The sequence below is a fragment of the Oncorhynchus gorbuscha genome, linkage group LG11 (assembly GCF_021184085.1).
Source record: "Oncorhynchus gorbuscha isolate QuinsamMale2020 ecotype Even-year linkage group LG11, OgorEven_v1.0, whole genome shotgun sequence".
Taxonomy (NCBI): domain Eukaryota; kingdom Metazoa; phylum Chordata; class Actinopteri; order Salmoniformes; family Salmonidae; genus Oncorhynchus; species Oncorhynchus gorbuscha.
This window is the reverse complement of record NC_060183.1, coordinates 14,603,177-14,623,176: the sequence shown is the minus strand read 5'-3', so window position 1 is coordinate 14,623,176 and position 20,000 is coordinate 14,603,177. Positions and strand designations below refer to the sequence as shown.

The 20,000-nt window shown below is 45.8% G+C and overlaps 1 protein-coding gene and 1 pseudogene across 3 annotated transcripts in view; both read left to right on the top strand.

The window, feature by feature from the left end:
- LOC124048138 overlaps positions 1-13,777 on the top strand; it is a 15,302-nt pseudogene extending 1,525 nt beyond the window's left edge.
- Positions 13,778-16,887: 3,110 nt separating this feature from the next.
- The window catches only part of LOC124048137 (myozenin-1-like), an 11,575-nt gene continuing 8,462 nt past the window's right edge, over positions 16,888-20,000 (top strand). Inside the window, exon 1 of one of the 3 annotated variants that reach the window (XM_046368605.1) lies at positions 16,888-17,015. In XM_046368605.1, coding sequence (XP_046224561.1) covers positions 16,974-17,015 — 42 coding nt within the window. In that variant the 5' untranslated portion in view covers positions 16,888-16,973. Of the gene's footprint in view, positions 17,016-17,110; positions 17,269-20,000 lie in introns of those variants that run through there. The other 2 variants (XM_046368604.1, XM_046368606.1) reach the window with 2 other exon arrangements.

Here is a 20,000-nt window from a genome sequence, read left to right as displayed (position 1 = left end):
TATATTATATTTTATTTTATTCTATTCTCTTCTATTCTCTTCTATTATATTATATTTATTTTATTCTATTCTCTTCTATTCTCTTCTATTTTATCCTACTATGTTATATTTTCTTCTATTCTATTCTATTCCCTTCTATTCTATTATCTTCTATTTTCTCCTACTATATTAGATTTTCTTATATTCTCTTCTATTATATTCTCTTCTATTCTCTTCTCTTCTATTTTCTCCTACCATATTAGATTTTCTTCTATTCTCTTCTATTCTATTCTCTTCTATTTTCTCCTACTATGTTATATTTTCTTCTATTCTCTTCTATTCTCTTCTATTCTATTATAGTCTCTTCTATTCTAATCTATTCTCTTCTCTTCCATTCTATTCTCTTCTCTTCTCTTCTATTCTAATCTATTCTCTTCTCTTCCATTCTATTCTCTTCTATTCTCTTCTACTCTATTCTCTTCTCTTCTATCCTCTTTGATTCTCTTCTCTTCTGTTCTATTATCTTCTACTCTATCCTATCCTCTTCTCTTCTATCCTATCCTCTTCTCTTCTATCCTATTCTCTTCTCTTCTATTCTCTTCTATTATATTCTCTTCTATTCTATTATCTTCTACTCTATCCTCTTCTCTTCTCTTTTATTATATTCTCTTCTCTTCTATTCTCTTCTATTATATTATCTTCTATTATATTATATTCTCTTCTCTTCTATTCTCTTCTATTATATTCTATTCTCTTCTATTATATTCTCTTCTATTCTATTATCTTCTACTCTATCCTCTTCTCTTCTCTTTTATTATATTCTCTTCTATTCTCTTCTCTTCTATTCTCTTCTCTTCTATTATATTCTCTTCTATTATATTCTCTTCTATTCTATTATCTTCTACTCTATCCTCTTCTATTCTCTTTTATTATATTCTCTTATATTCTAGTCTCCTATATTCCATTCTCTTCTTTTATATTCTCTTATATTCTATTCTACTCTCTTCACTTCTCTTCTATTCTCTTCTCTTCTATTTTCTTCTCTTCTATTATATTCTACTCTATTACTTTCTCTTCTACTCTATCCTCTTCGATTCCCTTCCCTTCTCTTCTATTCTCTTCTACTCTATCCTCTTCTATTATATTCTCTTCTACTCTATCCTATTCTCTTCTCTTCTCTTATATTCTCTTCTCTTATATTCTCTTCTATTTTCTTCTCTTCTATTATATTATCTCTCTCCTCTACTCTCTCCTCTTCGATTCCCTTCCCTTCTCTTCTATTCTCTTCTACTCTATCCGCTTCTCTTCTATTCTCTTCTACTCTATCCCCTTCTCTTCTATTCTCTTCTACTCTATCCCCTTCTCTTCTCTTATATTCTCTTCTCTTATATTCTCTTCTATTCTCTTCTACTCTATCCCCTTCTCTTCTATTCTCTTCTACTCTATCCCCTTCTCTTCTCTTCTGTTCTATCCTCTTCTATTCTATTCTCTTCTATTGTCTTCTCTTATATTATATTATATTCTATTCTCTTCTCTTCTACTCTATCCTCTTCTATTCTCTTCTCTTCTATTTTCTTCTCTTATATTATATTATATTCTATTCTCTTCTCTTCTACTCTATCCTCTTCTATTCTCTTCTCTTCTACTCTATCCTCTTCTATTCTCTTCTCTTCTATTTTCTTCTCTTATATTATATTCTATTCTATTCTCTTCTCTTCTACTCTATCCTCTTCTATTCTCTTCTCTTCTATTTTCTTCTCTTATATTATATTCTATTATTTTCTCTTCTACTCTATCCTCTTCGATTCCCTTCCCTTCTCTTCTATTCTCTTCTACTCTATCCTCTTCTCTTCTCTTCTACTCTAGCCTATTCTCTTCTCTTCTATCATCTTCTCTTCTATTCTCTTCTCTTCTACTCTATCCGCTTCTATTCTCTTCTCTTCTACTCTATCCTCTTCTCTTCTGTTCTATTCTCTTCTATTCTCTTCTCTTCTACTCTATCCTCTTCTCTTCTACTCTATCCTATTCTCTTCTATTCTCTTCTCTTCTATGCTCTTCTATTCTCTTCTATTGTAGTCTGTTTTATTAGATTCTATCCTTTTGTGTTCTCTTCTATTCTATTCTAGTATCTTCTATTCTCTTCTATTCTATTCTATTCTAGTCTATTTTATTATATTCTCTTCTATTCTTAATGTTAGGGTTAGGACTTGGGTAAGGGCATAGGTTAGGGTAAGGTTTAGGGTTAGGGGTTAGGAAAAATAGCATTTTGAATGGGACTGAATTGTGTGTCCCCACAAGGTTAGTTGTAGAAGACCGTGTGTGTGTGTGTGTGTGTGTGTGTGTGTGTGTGTGTGTGTGTGTGTGTGTGTGTGTGTGTGTGTGTGTGTGTGTGTGTGTGTGTGTGTGTGTGTGTGTGTGTGTGTGTGTGTGTGTGTGTGTGTGTGTGTGTGTGTGTGTGTGTGTGTGTCTGTGTGTGAGAGAGAGAGAGGCCATTTTTCCATGGCCTGCTCCAGCTCCTCTTAAATGAGCTATTCTCATCCTGCGGACCTCTCTACTCCCAGCTGGGCTTCTCTGAGGCATGTCTGCCCTCCACATAATCACACACACAGTCTCTGGTGCCGACCGGTAGAGGGGAAAAGCGGCGGGTAATGTACATGCTAATGCTAACCAGGCTAATTTGGCCTAACAGGTACATATTACTCAACATATTTAGTGTGTAAAAGACGATATCCCTGGTTAGCTGCTCTGGCTGTGGGTTTTTCTAGGAATGTGGCTGGTTCTCCAGCTGGGGTTATTTCGGGGTGTATGGGCAACACATGGTGAATGTGAGGCATGCTCTCTGCCCACTGTGTGTATGGGGGGAGGCAGCTGTCAGAAATGATTCTGCTATGTGTCATCTGTTCTTTCTTTCTTTCTTTCTCTCACGCTCTCTCTTTCTCTCTCCACCTGTATATCTCTGCGTCCTCTCTCTCCATCCTGCCTATTTATCTCTCTCTCTCTCGCTCTCTCTCGCTCTCTCTCGCTCTCTCTCGCTCTCTCTCGCTCTCTCTCTCTCTCTCTCTCTCTCTCTCTCTCTCTCTCTCTCTCTCTCTCTCTCTCTCTCTCTCTCTCTCTCTCTTTATATATCCCACCTATCTCTCTCTCTCTCTCTCTCTCTCTCTCTCTCTCTCTCTCTCTCTCTCTCTCTCTCTCTCTCTCTCTCTCTCTCTCTCTCTCTCTCTCTCTCTCTCTCTCTCTCTCTCTCTCTCTCTCTCTCTCTCTCTCTCTCTCTCTCTCTCTCTCTCTCTCTCTCTCTCTCTCTCTCTCTCTATATATATCCCACCTATCTCTCTCTCTCTCTCTCTCTCTCTCTCTCTCTCTCTCTCTCTCTCTCTCTCTCTCTCTCTCTCTCTCTCTCTCTCTCTCTCTCTCTCTCTCTCTCTCTCTCTCTCTCTCTCTCTCTCTCTCTCTCTCTCTCTCTCTCTCTCTCTCTCTCTCTCTATCCCACCTATCTCTCATGCTTTCTGACAGATCCATGTATGTATAGGGCTTTGCTTACACCCCTCCACCCAACTTCATGACATCATTGCCTAGTTTGTATGGCCCTTCAGACTCCCCCCTCCCCTCCAAAGCCCCGGACAGATGATGTCCTCATAACATAAATAGAAACTTGTGCAGGTCTTTCCCTACTGGCACTGCCTTTGCTGATAGCTCCTTTATTGAGGGAAAATGTACTTCCTACGACTGTGATATGGTGTTGTCCCACCTCGCTATCTTAAGATGAATGCACCAACTGTAAGTTGCTCTGGCTAAGTGTCTGTTAAATGACTAAAATGTAAAACATTTCAACCTCAGAAGTGTTCAGCTTTTGTCTCCCCCTAGTGGCTCTATGACACTGCTCCCCACTCTGGGATTCCATGCTGCTGCATTGAGGCTGTGTGTGTGTTGCAGGTGCGACGGCGCAGTAAGGCTTGCCGGGCCGACCTGAGGGAGGAGGATGAGTTGGTTGCCATTGGCGACCATGTCTGTGCAGAGCTCAACCACGCTCAGGCGATGATGCTCATCGACTCCCATCGACACACTCTCAACCTCAGGGTCAAAAGGTCAGAGCATACAGGCATACACACAACCTCAGGGACAAGAGGTCAGAGCATACAGACATAGACTCAACCTCAGGGTCAAGAGGTCAGATCATACGGACATACACACCAGTGCAATCCTACACATTTTGCCATGTCTTATGCCTTGTTCTTATGTCTTCTGAGTAAATCAAACAATAAAACAAAATCAACGGAGGCCCAAAGCATTGTTACAATGTTTGATTCTCCCCGACTGTCTAGTTTTTTAGTGATTGTTAGTTTCTCCATTATAATTTCTACATACTTTACATCTGGTTTAAGTCTTTTTAGTTTACACTGAAAACGTTTTACCATCCAGCAAATTACACCCCCCCCCCACCTCCCCCCATCCAAAACGTTTATTTTCTTTTTCCATCTCAGTAGTGGCGGAGGAGGGTTTTTCAGTGGCGGCCACGATTTAGACCCGGCGGTGCGCCACTGCTAAATGCATATAGGGGATACACTGTACACATACACTAGACCTATACAAGTAGACCGTAGAATAAGCAACGCAGACACACACACAGCCTGGCTATCTCGTTCTCTTTCTGCCTCCAGGTCTGGGTTCCACTCTGTGGTCCTGCCCGGTCGGATACACACAGCCACACACACTGACGGGCCTGCCTGCTTCACCCTCACCTCCCCCCCTGACAGTGAGGCCTATTATGGAGAGACGGACAGCGATGCGGACACACACCCACACCGCCGCCAGCGACACACTCCTCCGGACGCGCGCTCTCCCGGTCGCCAGCAGGAGGAGGAGGAGACTTCGGAGATAAGCGGGTATGAGACAAGAACAAAACAGAATCATCCCCAACCTTGTTGCTTTGTACGATGACATCACCATGACCCGCCCAATCCCTCTGTCTCTCTCTCTCTTAAGGTATGAGAGCGCTCCAGATGGGGGGGTTTCCCTGCAGGGGACCTGGGAGCAACTACCCACACTGGGAAATGGGGGGATCCAACAGTGGCAGCAACCAACGGGATCAGGAACAGGGGGGTTTCAACCTGGAGTACCACGCAGGGAGGTGGTCTACCAACCCCCGCAGGCCCGGCCAGAGTGGACCCACCCAGCCCGGCCCGTCCTACACCATGCGCAGGGGGAGCCGGTGGTGGGAGGAGAGGTAGAGGGAGACAGTGGGTTCCAGGAGGCAGGGGGGGGTGTGGTTCTGGCCTGCTCACCCCTGGTGTCTCCAGAGCGGGCTAGAGGAGCCATGATGCTGGTCACCAGCTCTCAGATGGTTCCCATGGTGGGTGCCCAGCTGACCCCACTCAGTGATGAACTGTCTGCTACGTACAAGGAAAAGGCCCGGCAAGCCAGTGAGTACACTATACCAGATACCCTGCACACTATACACACTACAGCCTACATGTGAACTATTAAGCTGCTCTGCAACGCCTGTGGGAATGTCTGTGAGTGTCTGTGAGTGTATGTTAGTGTCTGTGAGTGTATGGGAGTAAATGTGTCTGGTTAAGGGCTTGTAATTAAAGCATTTCATGGTAACGTCTACACTTGTTGTATTCAGCATTTCATGGTAAAGTCTACACTTGTTGTATTCAGCATTTCATGGTAACGTCTACACTTGTTGTATTCAGCATTTCATGGTAAAGTCTACACTTGTTTTATTCAGCATTTCATGGTAAAGCCTACACTTGTTGTATTCAGCATTTCACGGTAAAGTCTACACTTGTTGTATTCAGCATTTCACGGTAAAGTCTACACTTGTTGTATTCAGCATTTCATGGTAAAGTCTACACTTGTTGTATTCAGCATTTCATGGTAAAGTCTACACCTTGTTGTATTCAGCATTTCATGGTAAAGTCTACACTTGTTGTATTCAGCATTTCATGGTAAAGTCTACACCTTGTTGTATTCAGCATTTCATGGTAAAGTCTACACCTTGTTGTATTCAGCATTTCACGGTAAAGTCTACACTTGTTGTATTCAGCATTTCATGGTAAAGTCTACACTTGTTGTATTCAGCATTTCATGGTAAAGTCTACACTTGTTGTATTCAGCATTTCATGGTAACGTCTACACTTGTTGTATTCAGCATTTCATGGTAAAGTCTACACTTGTTGTATTCAGCATTTCATGGTAAAGTCTACACTTGTTGTATTCAGCATTTCATGGTAAAGTCTACACTTGTTGTATTCAGCATTTCATGGTAAAGTCTACACTTGTTGTATTCAGCATTTCATGGTAACGTCTACACTTGTTGTATTCGGCGCATGTGGCAAATACAGTTTGATTTGATTTGATTTGAGAGAGGGGGATATTTCCTGTTGCTGTCTATCTCATGAATCAAAGCGTCCCTCTCCTATTTCTGTCTCTCCTGTCAGTATTCTAAGCCCTGGTCTCATCCAGAAGATTTATGGTGGGACAGCTAGCTAGCATTCCCCTCTGGCCTTGACGGACACAGGGACACAACTGACCTCACATTTAGTGATCCCCACAGCTGAATATGCCATGGCTGATGGCTGATGGCTGATGGCTGATGGGAGGAGAGGGGATGGGGGGGGGTGGAAGGGGAGGGGAGGGGGCAGCAAACCTGATCAATTATACCCTATTTATTTGAAAATCAGGTTTCAACTCCATGTCAAAAATGGCATTCTTCCCATGCAGCTAGACATAGGTATCTGACCTGCTTAGATGACTACATGAACCTATTAACTCATGAATGATGTAACTTTCCTCACAGCTGTCTACCTCATTCTGAACTATAGCAGCTGATGGTGCTCCCTGGCACGGTGTTATCCTGCTGAGCTAATGCCTTGGCATAAGCTTCAGGAGCTAATGCAAGTCTTCAGGTTTCAGGCAAGGTCACATCTTGGACAGAGAGACAATAGTGACAGTGAGAACTGGCCTTACTCACATCACACACACACACATGTACACACACACATACATACGCAGGCACGCACGCACACATGCACACACGCAAGCACACACACACACACGCACGCACGCACGCACGCACGCACACATACATACGCAGGCACGCACGCACACATGCACACACGCACACACACACACATATGTACACACACACATACATACGCTGGCACGCACGCACACACGCACGCACGCACGCACGCACGCACGCACACACACACACACACACACACACACACACACACACACACACACACACACAGCTCTGGAGCATTTACAAGGTTGTTGTATGGAAATATTTTGCAGATCTGAGTGGGTGAAGGACGGGGGAGAACCCCATGGACAGTGTGTGTGTGTGTGTGTGTGTGTGTGTGTGTGTGTGTGTGTGTGTGTGTGTGTGTGTGTGTGTGTGTGTGTGTGTGTGTGTGTGTGTGTGTGTGTGTGTGTGTGTGTGTGTGTGTGTGTGTGTGTGTGTGTGCCCAGACATCTGTCAGACAGACAGGAATAGGGGATGACATCATGTGTTGGTTTGGGATAGAAGAAGAGAGAGAGAATGAGAGAGTGACACAAAAGAGGAGAGTGGGGGGATGGGAAGGAAGGAGAGAGAGGAGAGGAGAGAGAGATAGGAGAGAGAGTTGTTATCCTACCTAGAATACAACTGGTCACTTTCCACCTACCTGATAATGTGTGTGTGAGGGTTAGAGAACACACACACTTGGAGACATGAGGAACTTCACATCTTCAACGGGTTCGGACCCTGATGAACACTCTGTTATTCACACCATCTACGCTGGTAAGTCACACACACACACACACACACACACACACACACACACACACACACACACACACACACACACACACACACACACACACACACACACACACACACACACACACACACACACACACACACACACTGGAGGTGCTGAAGGTGTGGTAAGATACTGTTACTGGACAGGAGGTGTTTTCTGCTGATGGTTCTGGGTGTTTTTAGTGAGAAATGAAATCTGTTTGGTGATGGTGGGTAATATTGATGGTGGGTAATATTGATGGTGGGTAATATTGATGGTGGGTAATATTGATGGTGGGTAATATTGATGGTGGGTAATATTGATGGTGGGTAATATTGATGGTGGGTAATATTGATGGTGGGTAATATTGATGGTGGGTAATATTGATGGTGGGTAATATTGATGGTGGGTAATATTGATGGTGGGTAATATTGATGGTGGGTAATATTGATGGTGGGTAAAATTGTTGGTTGCTGCTGGTCGACTCTGTCTTTGTGTTTCTGCCAGTCAAGGCTGCTGTGTGTCTCTCCTGCACTGTATATTTTTTCTGTTACTGATGTCGCCTAATCTGTGGTTGGATAAGAGAAACCTGGACTGATTCCTCTCTTCAGATACAGTAGATGCGTTATGAGCTGTGAGGTTTCAGTTAGACTGTGATTCCTGTCACTGTTTGAGTAGATGCACCAGCCTCATAGACACCTCACCTAATCCCCTGATCCCTTCACTGGTGTGTGTGTGTGTGTGTGTGTGTGTGTGTGTGTGTGTGTGTGTGTGTGTGTGTGTGTGTGTGTGTGTGTGTGTGTGTGTGTGTGTGTGTGTGTGTGTGTGTGTGTGTGTGTGTGTGTGTGTGTGTGTGTGTGTGTGTGTGTGTGTGTGTGTGTGTGTGTGTGTGTGTGTGTGTGTGGCTGTTAGTCATACTAACAGTATTTGTGTGAGGCTATTTCTGAGGGCTGAGTTCATTTATAAAACGGCTGAAATATCTTCATCTCATACACCAAATACATACACTGATATGGAGACAGACAGACAGACAGACAGACAGACAGACAGACAGACAGACAGACAGACAGACAGACAGACAGACAGACAGACAGACAGACAGACAGACAGACAGACAGACAGACAGACAGACAGACAGACAGACAGACAGACAGACAGACAGACAGACAGACAGACAGACAGACAGACAGACAGACAGACAGACAGACTATCTGGGTGCTGCTCAACTGGAGAGTATGGGGAAATCAGAGCTTTGAGCCCCCAGCACACTCTCCTGTCTGTCAGGGTTGAGCCCTGCCCACCCCTCACTGGCTGATGGTGTCACCCATCATGGTGTCATCATGGATTTGAGTGACATTCCAGATGCTGTCAATCACTCCCAAACAGGCTTTTATATTTCTAACCAGAATTTTCTTATTCATTACAGTTACTTATGTAATCCTCTGTTCTCTCGTTCTCTCTCCCCCACTTCTCCCCCTTCCTCCCGTCCCTCCCCCTGTCTACCAGAGCTGCAGAGAGGAGAGAGTGTGGTAGACAGGCAGGTGAAAGAGGCTCGTACTAAATGTCGTTCCATCGCCTCCCTGCTCACCGACGCTCCAAACTCCAACTCCAAAGGAGTTCTCATGTTCAAGAAGAGACGCCAGCGTGCCAAGAAGTTCACCCTCACCTGTTTTGGCCGCGCGGAGGGGGAGGTGGGTGCTGAGACTGGGGGAGAGACGGAGGGAGAGGAGGAGGAGGGGAGTTCCTTCCCCTCTGGTTCAGAGGTGGATGAAGAGGGCTTTGCTGGAACCTTTGACCCCACCTGGGACAGCGAATACCTGGACATGCTGGATAGGAGGAGTTCTGCCTGCCCCTCCACCTATAACTCAAGGCCCCAAACACCAACTAATCAGAGCTCAGGGTTGGATTCCTTGGCCTATCAGAGCCCAGAGATGAACATGTCATTCAATCAGGGGTCTGAGATGAATGCCCCAGCCTATCAGAGCCCCGGGCTGGACTACATAGCCTATCAGGGGAAAGAGACAAAGCAGTATGAGCAGCAAAGGAAATTGGCCACTCCTGTCACCTACAACTCTGCCCCTAACACCTCCCTGACTGCAAGTTTGTCCAATGGGGGCTCAGCAGGGATGAGTCAGGCCAGTGTGGTTCTGACTTCCCCCTCTCACACCCCTATCCCCCCCCAGCCTGACCTAAACACTAACCCTAACCCGCCTGGGGGAATCCATAACCGCACGGCACGCCCCTTCACCTCAGGCCTCGCCCCATCTCGCCCCCCTGCCAGCCCTGTCATCTTCCGACCCGTCCAGCCCACTCCTGGCTTAACAATGGTTTCCAAACCCACTGCTGCGGTATCCATGGTAACCATCGCCCCCCCTCGCCCTTCAGGGGCGCCCGAGGCCAGGAGAGCGGTCTCCAGTACCTCCCTCTACATCCCCCCTAGACCTACTGAATCCATCCCTCTCTCCTCCTCTTGTTCTCTCTCCTCCATCCTCTCATTCCTGCACTCCCTCTCAGCCTTTCTCTTCTCCCTCAGTCCATACTGACACCTTCTCGTCTTCTTCTGACTGCTGTTCTCCTTCTCATTATCCTCCTCAACCCACCCAACACTTCTGCTCCTTGACTGCTCCTCAACCATTCTCTCCTCCTCCTGCCCCCATTCAACACTTCTCTACTCCTAGTCAACCTTTCTCCCCTCCTCCTCCTCATGCCCCAGTCTATCCATCCTCTGCCATGGCTGCCCAGCCCTTCTCTCCTCCTTCTTCTTCTAATCAACCCTTCTCTCCATCCTCTGCCACACCTTACATTCCCTCCATTGCTCAGACCCAACCCCCTCCTCCCTTGACCTTCAACTCCTATGTCTCTATGACAAACCCTGCCATGGTGACCCCCTCCACTGCCCAGACCCCTGCCTCTGATTCATTGTCATCCCGTGAGCAGCGTATTGCCGTCCCCGCCTCCAGAACAGGCATTCTCGCGGAGGCGCGTCGTCGCAGCAACAAGAAGCCTATGTTCCGTCCTTCTGTGGAGAACAAGAAGGACGTGTCTCCCAACCCGGCCCTGCTGGAGCTGCTCCAAAACCCGGATGCACCGACCAGGATAGGCCCAGGCCCCATGGGGCCTAATGGAGGAGTTAGTGGGGAGGCTGGAGGTGAGTCAGGCCCTGAAGAGGACTGGTTGAAGCTGGGGGCTGAGGCCTGTAACTTCATGCAGGCACAGAGAGGCTCCAAGCCCCCTCCTGTGGCCCCTAAACCCCAGCCTCCTCCACAGGTACCCCAGCTAGCAGGGAAGGGGGGTCAGCTGTTCGCCCGTAGGCAGAGCAGGATGGATCGCTATGTGGTGGAGACCCCCTCCTCACCCCAACCCAGTCCCGGCCACCCCCGCCAGCCCTCTCCCACACCCTCCCTCCCCTCTCAATTCAAATACTCCTCCAGCTGCAGAGCCCCCCCTCCCATCAGCTACAACCCCCTCCTCTCCCCCTCCTGCCCTCCCCAGGCCCAGCGCCAGAGGGCGGGAGTAGTAGGACAGGGTGGGGGTTCAGCGGGGGCACAAAGCCGCCCCTGGGGGTCAGAAGGCTCAAGGCATCCAGGCTCTGGACTTCATGAGTCACCAGCCCTATCAGCTAAACTCCTCCCTCTTCAGCTACGGGGGCGGGACTCCCCAGGGCCAAAACAAGATGCCACGTGTGTATGAGGTCAAACGTTTCTCCACACCACCTCCCACAGGCCCCTCCCCTACTGTCATCATCCCACGGTCAGCGACCACACTAGGAGAACCGATGTGGAGGTCTGATGTCATTTCTCTTCCCCCAACAGCCACTTCCTGCTACCAATCACTCTCTACCCCCCCCTACCAACCTCAGCCCCAGTGGGTCCCTCCTACTCCAGCCCCCACAGGCCCCCTCCCGCAGCTCCCAAGCTTCTCCTCCGTCCATGTCCCTAACCCTAACCCCTACCCCTCACAGGCCCACGCCCCCCCAACAAGGTAACAGTCAGTTTAAGAGTGCCCCTGATCTGAGCCCTTTGGCCAACACCCCACCTCGCCCCGCCTCCACGCAGCCCTCCAGAGTGCCTCGCCCCAAATTCAGCACCTCTAACCTGGGTCTGCAACCTAGCGTCTGGCGTCCCGGATCCACCATGACCTAAGACAACACACTATAGACTGGCTCTGGAGAAATCCCAGCTTGCAAATTTGGTTCCTTGGAAGTCGTGGGAACGTATGTTTTTGGTTTACCATTGGTTCTGGGAACGAAGCCATAAGTTACCCAGACCGGTAAAACTGAACGTTTTTTAAACATTCTGATAACGGAAGTAAACATTTTGCCTGTTCTGGGAAGGTACGCTTTTAGTTTGCAGGGAGGTTTTGAGAACATTTCATTCTGGTTCCCCTGAAAGTTTTCCTAGGAGGTTTTATTATCGTTCTTAGAACAGAAATGATGGGTTATTTGAAGGTAATTAAATAAAGTTTTGAGAACATTATCTAAACGTTGTGAATGTTTTAAACAAAATGTAAAGGTTATTTCGAAATGATGGAATAACTTCCTTAACATTTTCACTGAATGTTTCAATAAGACCAATAACACTGCGAGAATAGTTCGTTAAGAACTCCAAGCACAGATAAAACTAATGGAAATGTATTTGCTAAGGAATTAATCACGCAAACACATGCATTTTTCTTATTGTGGCACGGTGTCAGTGAGATTCAAACCTACGATCTTCTGTTCTCTATCTATGAAATGAGTCTACTGCGCCACCAGGATGCAGCTAGCATGTTTTTTTTGAACTTGTTTAAAAAAAACTAATGTTCATTGTAGTCTACACAAACAGACACATTTCAAAGGAAGCAAACATTCATTCAAGTGTAGCCAATTACCGGGCACACGGCTAACACACCTGAGGAGAGAGAGAGTTGTCGCCGAATGCATTTGTTTTAAAACGTTATTAATGTTTTCTTGTGGTTTTTAGCAAACGTTTTCTTAATGTTCTGAGAACATGACTTTAAATAGAACCATGAGCAAACCTTCAGACGACGTTATGCTGAAATACTAAAAATCCCGCAGAAGAATATTGTTTCTTAACTTTAAATAGAACCATGAGGAAACCTGTAGGAAACATTATTCTGAAATATTGAAATTCTTGCAGAAGAACGTTGTTACTAAACATTCTCTGAACTATTTGAAAACGTTCCCAGTTGGAGATCGTTCCTAGAACATTACCAAAAGTGTCATTAAATGTAACCATGGTTCAACTTTTAGAAAACATTTATTTAAAGTAACGAAATACCAAGAAAATAACGTTATTTCGTCAAGTTCCTTAAATCTGCTCGGAATGTTCCAAAGCCAAGCACCTATCCTACACCATTCCCAGAATGTTGTGGGAATGTTGTATGCAAAATAACCATAGGACAACTATGATCTCACGTTTTGGACTGACAAAGTATTGGTCTTCGTCAGTCCAAAAGAGATGTTAGTATTGTGCATTGCATAATTGACCTAAGAATGAAAATCAGAAGTCTATCCACTACTCAACTGTTTGAATACTTTGAAGTGTCTTTGGTCTGGGGTTTTCTTGATCACATTCTTTATTTCATTGACTTCCTGTTTGGACATCATTGTAGCTCTTGGTTCACACCAGCCTTGTCATCACCATTCCTTCTTCTGATAATTTGACCTCTTCTGCTTCGCCTGATAAAAAATATTATTTGATGTATAGTTGATATAGAATATAGTTGATATGTATGAACATATGAATATGAATGTCAAATAAGTATTTTATGACGCGATCTAAAATGTCAGACAAAGAGAGCGAGAAACATGGATAGGGAGAGAAAATGGGACTTGATATGTAGTTTAATAAAACAAAATTGAATGTGTTGGGAACGACAGAATAATGGTTGAAAATAAAGAAGGATAAACAGATAAAGGTGAGGATGTGCTAAAGAGAGATCGAGCAGAGGAGAGGAGAGGAGAGGAGAGAGGAGAGGAGAGGAGAGGAGAGGAGAGGAGAGGAGAGGAGAGGAGAGGAGAGGAGAGGAGAGGAGAGGAGAGGAGAGGAGAGGAGAGGAGAGGAGAGGAGAGGAGAGGAGATGGATGAGAGGAGAGATGGATCAGAGGAGAGATGGATCAGAGGAGAGATGGATCAGAGGAGAGATGGATCAGAGAGATGGATCAGAGAGGAGAGGTGAGGAGAGGAGAGGAGAGGAGAGATGGATGGATCAGAGGAGAGGAGAGGAGAGATGGAGGAGAGGGAGAGGAGAGGAGAGGAGAGGAGAGGAGAGAGGAGAGATGGAGAGGAGAGGAGATGGATCAGAGGAGAGGAGAGGAGAGATGGAGAGGAGAGATGGAGAGAGATGGATCAGAGGAGAGGAGAGGATCAGAGGAGAGATGGATCAGAGGAGGATGGATCAGAGGAGAGATGGATCAGAGGAGAGATGGATCAGAGGAGAGATGGATCAGAGGAGAGATGGATCAGATGGATCAGAGAGATGGATCAGAGGAGAGATGGATCAGAGGAGAGATGGATCAGAGGAGAGATGGATCAGAGGAGAGATGGATCAGAGGAGAGATGGATCAGAGGAGAGATGGATCAGAGGAGAGATGGATCAGAGGAGAGATGGATCAGAGGAGAGATGGATCAGAGGAGAGATGGATCAGATGGGAGGAGATGGATCAGAGGAGAGATGGATCAGAGGAGAGATGGATCAGAGGAGAGATGGATCAGAGGAGAGATGGATCAGAGGAGAGATGGATCAGAGGAGAGATGGATCAGAGGAGAGAGGAGAGATGGATCAGAGGAGAGATGGATCAGAGGAGAGATGGATCAGAGGAGAGATGGATCAGAGGAGAGATGGATCAGAGGAGAGATGGATCAGAGGAGAGATGGATCAGAGGAGAGATGGATCAGAGGAGAGATGGATCAGAGGAGAGATGGATCAGAGGAGAGATGGATGAGAGGAGAGATGGATGAGAGGAGAGATGGATTGTAAAAGAATGGACTTACATGCCTGCTGTGTGCTTCCATTGTGACTTTAGCTAAGAGGCCTAATACAGTCTCGGGGAGTGCAGGAGACCGGGGTTCAACATCCAGTTGGTCACATGAAGGCCTGAATCTGAACCAAAGAGCTGACTCTATAGGAGAACAATACTGTACTCATCTATGAAGCTACCAGCACGCAGTGCCAACCTCTCCTTTGTCATGTTATTTTTGTCATGATTATTGTGAGTATATTATTATTATGAATATTATGAAATAGCCTGTGTTTTTCTGTCTTGCTTCATATAAACATGTCAGTGCATTGCACAGAAGTACACTCTGTATCAGGATGTGTTTGTTTGGTGTGTTTTTCCTTTGCCTTTTCCACTTCTTTATTGTGAGGTTTAGGGAGGTTTAGTCTGATTGATGTGAGAGCTGAGCTGTTCAGTTGGTGTTCTGTAGTTCAGAGAAATAAAAAACAGATGTGAAACTCTCCAGCTGTCTGTCTGTCTGTCTGTCTGTCTGTCTGTCTGTCTGTCTGTCTGTCTGTCTGTCTGTCTGTCTGTCTGTCTGTCTGTCTGTCTGTCTGTCTGTCTGTCTGTCTGTCTGTCTGTCTGTCTGTCTGTCTGTCTGTCTGTCTGTCTGTCTGTCTGTCTGTCTGTCTGTCTGTCTGTCTGTCTGTCTGTCTGTCTGTCTGTCTGTCCTGTCTGTCTCTGCCCATGTCTCTGCCCATGTCTCCAGCATCATGCCCACCTCCAATAGGACTGGGTAAGAGAGAGGAGGTAGGTAGGAGTTATATTATAATCATCATCTGGGACAGTTCCTACCGTCATCCACAATGTGATGATGTTGCTTCGTTATTACAGTGAGCTCAGTCGCAGTCTCATCATAGATGGATTGCTTACAGAAACAGCACATGAGTTTCACATGTGAACACATGTGAAGTGTTCCAAAAACACGTGTTCATGTGCTCACACGTGATCTTATGTGACGTTAATGTGATAACATGTGACATCATGCGAAGCCACATGTGAAGTGTTCCAAAAACACGTGTTCATGTGAAAAAAAAGTGAAATTTCATGTGAAATCATGTGATTTTCCACATGTGAAATAGCGTGTTTTTTCTCTAAGGGATGAATATATCATCAAACAAACCCTTTCACTAAGGGAAGGTTGCTAGCTGCCTTCGTGGGTGTTTTATTATCATGTCTATGTTGAAGACAGTTCCTGTAAACGGTGTTCTAAATTCCTTGACCATGTTCTGTCAGTCACCATCCCAGAGCTGTGAAACCCGACCTAGCCCATGCTGGATCGCTATCTTTAGCCTCATCCGATCCCAGGGTGAGGTGAGGGCTGTGTGTCAGGGTTCTTCTGCTGCAAAGCAAAATGGCTGTTGTCACATGACTCAGGTGAGTGGTCACCCAAACAATGTCAAGTATGTTGTGTCTGTGGAGAAAACACTCATGCTCATCTTTATCACGAGACTGGCTACACTCCTACTGGTGATAACAGCTCTCTCCCCTGACATTAGGCCTTCGCACACACACACACGCACGCACGCACGCGCACACACACACACGCATGCACGCACGCACGCACACACACACACACACACACACACACACACACACACACACACACACACACACACACACACACACACACACACACACACACACACACACACACACACACACACACACACACACACACACACACACACACACACACACACACACTGCCAGGAGGGCCTCTCCTATTTTTAGTCCTGTTGATCTCCAGTCATCTGGTTGAGTGCTAAGTGCTGGACTCTAAACACTCATTTTTACAATGTGATCAGAGTAAAGACATCAGAAGAACTACCCCCCCCCCCACCCCACCAACACACACACACTACCTGATCACCATCATGGGGCTACTATCCAGTCCCTGCAGTCATAGGTCTTCAGTTATGCCATACATTCTCATAAATCTGAGTCAGGTTTAGAGTTGGTGCTAGGTTTATGGGTCAGGGGTTAGAGGACAGGGTTGAGGGTTAGCTCTCTCTCTCTCTCTGTCTCTCTCTCTCTCTCTCTCTCTCTCTCTCTCTCTCTCTCTCTCTCTCTCTCTCTCTCTCTCTCTCTCTCTCTCTCTCTCTATGTGGTCAGTTGTGTAGCATAGATCTGAGTGATATGGGGACATACTTGGGGACATACTTGTTTATTCTAAAGGTATAAACAGGTGAACTGGACACTTCACTATGGTGGGAAACACAGTCCTCGGGGAGCAAAGGGGAAGGGGGGTAAGTTATTATCTTTCTCTATCCACTATTCTGTGCTCCCTCCCTCTTCACACTACCCCCCGTCTATACTGGTCTATACATAGACCCCAGGAGCATCTGAGACAATATCAGTCTCCCCGTAGCCCAGCTCCTACACTGTCTCTTGGGTGTACAGGAGGGTAGGCACTGGGACACTTTCTGGAATACTTTCAACTCTTCTTCTCCTCCTTGAACATTCTTTTCTTCTTCTCTAATTTCTGAGAATTCTCCTGAGGTAAGGCTACATTTGTGACATCACCTCCTACCAGTTGGTAGAGCAGGATGTTTGTAACACCATCATAGTGGGTTTATTTCCCAGGACCAGCCATACATAAAATATATGCACACATTCCTGTGTCGCTTTGAATAAAAGCTTCTGCTTAATAGCATCTATTATCTGGGGGTGATAATAATGGACTGATGCAGGTCTAATTGTCAGCCAGACAAGCTCACTGTTAAGGAATGAATTGAGCGATCTACTGGTTTTAGATTTGATTCAAAATGGGTTTATGCCGTTTATGCAAGGCCTGCTCTGTGCTGGGCTGGGCTCTGCTGGGCTGTTTCAGGTGTAAAAGTCCTGGTCAGTGTGTGTCATGTGTCCTCCACGTACGGTAGCATGTATCACAGAATACATTAATTAATGTATTCATGGTATGGTATCAACTTACATGGCTTTCTAGCTATTGGTTAGTAGCTGCATGGATTTTGCCCTTTATTCTTCAGCACTCATCGGGTACAAATCATTCACATTTCATGTCCATCAGGCTGGAGTGGGTTTGGGATGTCGGTGGTACGATGAGGCATTCACGTGCTCGGAGTCGTCAGTCCGACATGATTCAGTTCAAGTGCTTCTAAAATCAGAACAATTCTTCAACCAATAATAATTTACCCAGTTAACACATTTTGTTCTGAGAACCACGTGTTTCTTACAGCTTGGTTGTCCTGAGGTTATTTTGCATTAACCTTCCAACAACTTTCTGGGAATGGTGTCGAATAGTTACTTGTCTTTGGAACATTCTCCACACATTCCAAAACATAACAAAAAAACTGTATTTTCTTGGTATTTCATTATTTTAACAGAACATTTCCTAAAAGTTCAAAAATGGTTACATTTAATTGACATTTTGGGCAATGTTTTAGGAATGTTATTCAACTGGTTTGACATTGGGAATGTTCTCAAATAGTTCAGAGAACGTTAAAAAAACAACTTCTGTGGGAATTTCAGTTATTCAGCATAACGTTTCCTACTGGTTTCATCATGGTTCTATTTAGAATAATGTTCTCAAATTGTTCCAAGAATGTTCTTCCGTGGGAGCCACAGATGATGCAATCTCTATTGCACTCCACACTGCCCTTTCCCACCTGGACAAAATGAACACTTACGTGAGGACGCTATTCATTGACTACAGCTCAGCATTCAACACCATAGTACCCTCAAAGCTCATCACTAAGCTAAGGATCCTGGGACTAAACACCTCCCTCTGCAACTGGATCCTGGACTTCCTGACGGGCCGCCCCCAGGCGGCGAGGGTAGGTAGCAACACATCTGCCACGCTGATCCTCAACACTGGAGCTCCACAGGGGTGCGTGCTCAGTCCCCTCCTTTACCCCCTGTTCACCCATGACTGCATGGCCAGGCACGACTCCAACGTCATCATTAAGTTTGCAGACGACTCAACAGTGGTAGGCCTGATCACCGATAACAATGAGACAGCCTATAGGGAGGAGGTCAGAGACCTGGCCGGGTGGTGCCAGAATAGCAACCTATCCCTCAACTTAATCAAGACTAAGGAGATGATTGTGGACTACAGGAAAAGGAGGACCGAGCACGCCCCCATTCTCATCGACGGAGCTGTAGTGGAGCAGGTTGAGAGCTTCAAGTTCCTTGGTGTCCACATCAACAACAAACTAGAATGGCCTAAACACACCAAGGCAGTCGTGAAGAGGGCACGACAAAACATATTCCCCCTCAGGAAACTAAAATGATTTGGCATGGGTCCTGAGATCCTCAAAATGTTCTACAGCTGCAACATCGAGAGCATCCTGACTGGTTGCATCACTGCCTGGTACGGTAATTGCTCGGCCTCTGACCGCAAAGCACTACAGAGGGTAATGCATACGGCCCAGTACATCACAGGGGGCCATGCTGCCTGCCATCCAGGAACTCTACACCAGGCGGTTTCAGAGGAAGGCCCTAGCCACCCCAGTCATAAACTGTTCTCTATACTACCGCATGGCAAGCGGTACCGGAGTGCCAAGTCTAGGACAAAAAGGCTTCTCAACAGTTTTTACCCCCAAGCCATAAAACTCCTGAACAGGTAATCAAATGGCTACCCAGACTATTTGCATTGTGTGCCCCCCTCCAGCGCCTCTTTTATGCTGCTGCTACTCTCTGTGTATCTTATATGCATAGCCACTTTAACTATACATTCATGTACATACTACCTCAATTGGCCCGACCTACCAGTGCTCCCGGACATTGGCTAACCGGGCTATCTGCTTTGTGTCCCGCCACCCACCACCCGCCAACCCCTCTTTTACACTACTGCTACTCTCTGTTCATCATATATGCATAGTCACTTGAACCATATCTACATGTACATACTACCTCAATCAGCCTGACTAACCAGTGTCTGTATGTAGCCTCGCTACTTTTATAGTCTAGCTGCTGTATATAGCCTGTCTTTTTACTGTTGTTTTATTTCTTTACTTACCTATTGTTCACCTAATACCTTTTTTGCATAATTGGTTAGAGCCTGTAAGTAAGCATTTCACTGTAAGGTCTACTACACCTGTTGTATTCGTTGCACAAATATGATTTGATTTGATTTGAATTTCAGCACTTCAGCATAGCGTTTCCTACAGATTTCCTCATTGTTCTATCAAAGTCATGTTCTCAATTTGTTCCAACAACATTAAGAAAACTTTAAATTAAAACCACAAGTAATCTTTAGTAATACTCAGAGA